The sequence below is a fragment of the Lagenorhynchus albirostris genome, chromosome 1 (assembly GCF_949774975.1).
Source record: "Lagenorhynchus albirostris chromosome 1, mLagAlb1.1, whole genome shotgun sequence".
In the NCBI taxonomy this organism is placed as follows: Eukaryota; Metazoa; Chordata; class Mammalia; order Artiodactyla; family Delphinidae; genus Lagenorhynchus; species Lagenorhynchus albirostris.
In genome coordinates this window covers 118,550,694-118,556,040 of record NC_083095.1, presented here as the reverse complement: position 1 = coordinate 118,556,040, position 5,347 = coordinate 118,550,694, and the positions used below count along the sequence as shown (strand labels likewise).

Sequence of the window (5,347 nt, the reverse complement as noted above, 5' to 3'; positions counted from 1 at the left end):
TCCAGAGGTGGCTTTAATTTTAGTTTGCAGGAAGTAATGAAGATGTATTTCACTTTTTAAAAATGTAGATGATTTCTGGTTGAGAACAAAGTTTTAAGAGTTTCCTGGCGCAGGGTGGGTAAGTCTTCCAGGCTTTCTTTAGCTGATCGTGTTGATATAATTGTGAATTGGGCTTGATGAATGAGTTTAGTTGTCCCCTGTCTGACGAGCTTTAGTGGCTTCATGCATTTTAATCAGTCCAATGATTCATTTATTTTCCACCTTTTTTTTTTTTTTTTGGCTGTGTGTGGGGGATCCTTCCTTAAAAAAAATGGTCACAGCAGGATTAATTACCCTTTGCATTAATCCTAAAAATTTTTTTTCAGAGAACCCTCTGAACATATAAAGGTCACAGGTGCTAAGGGTTCTCCTTGTGGAGCATAGTGATGATGATTTCTGTGTGGGTTTCTCTGTGTTGCACAAGGTCTCTTGTTTAATCATTTTACACAGTAAAGTGTTAATCACCATTTAAGTTTTTCTTTGTCTTGTAACTTCATTAGTTGAATATACACCTCACTCTGGAAATACTGTGACCCTTTCAATAAAGTTTTAATTGGCCTTGAGCCATACGTTCTTGGCAAACTTTAATTCTCTGCAAAAATCTGAAGAAAAGCAAATACTCAGAGTCAAGCATTTAAAGTAACTTCCTTCGCTTCTTTAAAATAAACACACCAAACATTATTTTCCCAGATGAAGGAGTAAAGAGAAATCTGTTCAGTTAAAAGTGAACAAGTTTCTCTACAGGCTAGGTGACCTTTTAAGTAACTTCTGAAAAAGAAAATTTCAACGATTGCAATAATTTAAAGGAGCAAGGAAATCAAGGTCCACTGCAAATAAGATGCATCAGAATAGAAGTATTGGGTAAGCAAGCTTGCCTGTACGCTTTATATCTCCATATCGCCTCTACCTGGTTTCTGTAGAAGCCTTACATCTATACAAGTGCTGTACATTTTGTAAAATGTATACTTAAAGATAGTCAAAATACATAAAAAGTTACTCATTTTTCATTAACAGTTTTTCTTTTAGCACCACACCTGTGCACCTGATCTATACTAGAAAGAGTTTGTTTCATTTTTCTCTCTGGGCCAATATCTTCCAGAGTCCATCTGCGTAATTTCTTCCCAGTCTGCAAGTGCATAAGAGGAGGCTTGTTTTAAAAATAAGTTATGAAAAAGACAAACTACTCAGACAATGTATTGCAGAAAGCATGCTTAGAGAAGCAGTGCATTTATCTTTGGTAAAGTTACTGTTTGTAGCAACTCTTCAAAAACACACGAAACTAAAATTTGCATTTACATATTTTAATGAGAAAATATTATTTGGACTAGGTTCATAATTTAATGTAGACACCTTTTTAAAATTCTTTGTCTTAAAACAGGCATGCTGGGAACAAGAACATCAATATTTAAAATGCCATGCTAATTCTGTACAGGGAGGGAGAAAAATGAAAGGTAAAAATTGTACAGCTCTGATGACACTACAACTTTTTTTTTAACTTAAGCAGGTCACACCAGAACAACAGTTCATTTTCCAGCAAATTACCTAAGACTCTAAAGGAATATAGCAAACAAAAGTGCATTTTGCACAGTGTATAATCATTCCTATTCACAAGCATTTACATCTCTTTGCAGCCCTTTAGCTTCTCGGAAAAGTTCTTGTAGCAAACAGAAAGGCTTGTCCATGGGAGACCTATCCGGTGACACCTCCTTCATGTTACTAGTCAGCTTATCTAAGTTCTTCTAGGGTTGCCCTTGATGCTTTCTTAGTTTGGACTTACTTCATTTTCTTTCTTTCTTTTTTTCCTTCCAGCAATAAAATAAATAGCTAAAAAGGTCTCTAAGTAATCGGAAAGTTAACATCCCAATTAACTTTCCCACCCCCCCCCTTTCCCTCCCCTAAACCTGGCCAGAAATGCAGAGTAAACATTCACATTACAACAGGTACTTGTAAAGTGGGCTTTTGCCCGCTCGCCCGCCAAGCACTACAGATTCAGGTTCACTGTTTACGTTTTACCGGGCGCTTTGTAAACATACAAGGTTGACTTTTAGTTTTATTTTGCTTGTGTAGAGGACAAACGTCCCCTTCCCAGGTTGGTAGCCTCTCCCCTACACTCCCAGCGCCTGGAGCCTCTGTCAGGAAACAAAACCCCAAACCAGAAAACTCCGCAGAAGCCGGGGAGGCAGGGCCGCTACTCCGGGAGGCTGTGGTCCGCCCAGCCCCTGCCGGATGGGCGGAGGCGAGTATGGTAGGAAGCCAGTGGTCCCTTTTCCCGGCAGATTTCCAAGACGTAAACAGAGATCTGGCTCTCCGCTGTGCGTCTGCAGCCCTCAGGGAAGATCTGTTCCGGGAAACCTCCAAGGCGGTTTCTCTGGGCTTGGAACTAACGGCGCCGTGTCCGGAGCCTCGCGGGATCGGGGCCGAGCTTAGACGCGCCCCTCTCCGAGACTGCGGGAGGCAGGGTTTCCCCTGCCTCTTCAGTGGGAGGGGGACTTCGGGGGCCCCGGGAATGGGACGACTTGGCTCAGGTGCCCCCTGCCTAACCCCTCTTGGGGGCGAAGACAACTCCCACGCGCCTCCAGGCCCATCTGCAAGTTTGTGTTGCGTCTCCTGGGTCCAAAACAGAGTTCTCATGGGGGAGAGAGGGTTGGCCGAAGGTGAACTGGACAAATTAGGGTGGCGGTCCCAGATGGGGAGGGCAGGACTGGGAGCCGGGGAAGGCGAGTGAGCTGCGGGGGTGGGGGGCACAAGACGGGGCGCCGGCCTCTGCGGGTCAGTGCACCGCCACTGAGTGCAAGGCGGAGGCCGGGCTGGTGAGCGTTTCGCTGGGAGTGGCGGGGCTGCTTTGGCTGGTGGCTGTTTGAGAGGACGTGGGGCTGAGCGAGGGCGGCGAGTTCGAGAGCAGGGTGGGGATGGGCGCAGGCAGTGCGGGCAGCGCGGGCACTGCGGCCGGCGTGGGCTTAATGGGCACGGGGATGGCGGGCAGCGTCTGGCCCGCTGCGTGGCACAGAGGCTTCAACGGCACGCCGTAAGCGCTGTAATCGCCACTAGCCATGGAGATGGGGGTGGCCGAATCGATCATGCCTGCCGAACCGTACACGTGTGGCCAGCCAGTACCCAGCGAGCTGCCCATGGTAGTCAACTGGTTGGGGAGCGGGTAGGCGGCGGGCACGGGCTGCATGGCGGAGAAGGCCAGTCCCCCAGGCATCTTGTACTCGCGCGCGATGATATTCTCGATGGCGAAGGGATGCTTGAAGCCCGAGGGCTGCGCCACGCCGCCCAGGTTGTAGGCGGCGGCGGGCATCTGCGGCAGGTGCGTGCCCGAGGCCGCCAGCGCGCTGAGGCGCAGCTTGGCCTGCTGCTGCAGGTACTGCGCCGCGTCAGCGGGCTTGCTGGGCGCCAGGTGGTCCGACTTGAGCACCTTGAAGCGCTTGCGGCGCCTCAGGAAGCTGCCGTTCTCGAACATGTCCCCGCAGCTGGGGTGCAGCGCCCAGAAGCTGCCCTTGCCGGGCTGGTCTGGCCGCCGCGGTATCTTGATGAAGCAGTCGTTGAAGGAAAGGTTGTGGCGCAGGCTGTTCTGCCAGCGCTGCGTGTTCTCCCGGTAGTAGGGGAAGCGGTCCATGATGAACTTGTAGATCTCGCTCAAGGGTAGCATCTTTTCGGGCGAGCTCTGGATGGCCATGGCGGTCAGCGAGATATACGAGTAGGGCGGCTTCTGGTCGCTGTACGTGTTGCGGCCGGGCCGAGGCATCTTCTTCTTTGCCCCTTTCTAGCTCTGGGTCCGCGCGGGCCTGCTCGGATCTGGGAAGGGGGGAAGATAATGGGGGGAAGGACGTGGATGCACAGACACCGCGAGGTCAGCCAGGCCGAGAACAGACTTCGGGGGTGGCGAGTAGGGGGCTTCGGCGCCGGATCAGCCAGTGCCTGAGCTCTTTTGCCAGCAACTTTGCGTGTCGAGTTGGGGGCGGCCAGGGGGCGCGGGAGGGAAAGCCCGCGAGCGGCGCGATGGTAGCCTGGAAGGAAGCCCGGACCAGGAGCGGGAACTGGGGGTGGGGATGCAACGGAGAGCGGCTCACCTTAAAGTTGCCCCAAGTTGCGCGTCCGCATCCGGGATGGCGCTGCTGCTCGCCGAGTCCCTCCCGGCGCGCAGCCGGGGCGCAGTGTCCTGCCTCGGCTGGGCTCCACTCGTTCCTGAGCTCCGCAGCTCAGACCCGCAGCGCCCCGCGCCGCCCGGTCCGTGGCGCTTCTGGTCGTGAGCTCCGCGGGCGGCCGAGCTCGGCGGCGGAGTCCCGGCGCGGACAGTGGCAGCGGCGGCCTCGGGGTTCCGGAGGGCGCTGCTGTGGGCTCCGCGGCTCCACTGAGCTAGGTGGCTGCCTCCATGTCCTCCCTCGAACCATCTGATAGTTTTAAGCGGTGACAGGAGCAGAAAAGACCCCTGTAGCGGCGCTTCATTAATGTGCCACTTCTTAGCTATCATATGACAATCGCCTTGGGGGAGGAGGAAGAGGAGGGGGAGCGGGGGATGCAGAGGGAGGGGACTGAGCGAGAGGGGAGAGAGCCTGGCCAGCTCTGATTTCTTTCACACCTATTTACATGGACACCTTGGCCAATAGGAATCACTTCCAGCTCCAGACTGGGCGAGGGGGAAGAGCCTCGGCCACCGGCGGGAGCAGGACGCGCGGGCCAGGGTGCGCGGTGTGAAGGTATGAGGAGGCGCCGGCCGGCCGCGGAGCAGGGATTCAGGCGACCACTCACATTCACAGACCGAGCCGCTGCGCAGATGATGTTTGACATGGAAATTGCTTGGCCGGGGTATTTTGTTTCCTCTGCAGTGTATCGGGTTTGTATTGTTGGCTAACTTCAGGCACGGCTTTCCCCTGAAGCTGACCCTTTTCCTGCTCTTGGCATTACCCGGGGCTGGTTGCATAGGTTATTGTAATGAAAATACACCCTTCCTCCACTGCTCCAAGAGGCAGGTCAAAGTTTGATTTGACCTTCCTAGGCTGCTGCCTTAGCCCGGCACAGTGGGTGTGTAGCTTTAAGTGATGGGGTTTAAAAATACAAAAATATAATCGGACAGACCCTTGTAAGAGCCCATTTTGTATCTAAGTGTATTGGCCAAATTAAAAAAAAAATAAAGTAGTGTATCTGGGCAAATAAGCAAGGTCTTCACTTTAAAAGTCCTCCAGGAATTTGGTAACCAAGACACAGGACGGAGGCTCTGGGCTGTTGGGGAAGACGGCATGTGGACCTGGGCAGGGCCTGAGTTTGGTTGACACACTTTATCAAGCTCGAGGTCTCTCACTCCCCA

The 5,347-nt window shown here is 52.3% G+C and overlaps 1 protein-coding gene across 1 annotated transcript; it reads right to left on the bottom strand.

The window, feature by feature from the left end:
- Window positions 1–2,809: 2,809 nt before the first annotated feature.
- FOXB1 (forkhead box B1) lies at window positions 2,810–3,787 on the bottom strand. Its single transcript, XM_060169475.1, has one exon. The coding sequence runs from the start codon at window positions 3,785–3,787 to the stop codon at window positions 2,810–2,812; it is 978 nt and encodes a 325-aa protein (XP_060025458.1).
- Window positions 3,788–5,347: the final 1,560 nt, after the last annotated feature.

Excerpts from the sequence above, each read along its gene's own strand:
- FOXB1 (XM_060169475.1), bottom strand. The coding sequence starts at position 3,787 with ATGCCTCGGCCCGGCCGCAACACGTACAGCGACCAGAAGCCGCCCTAC.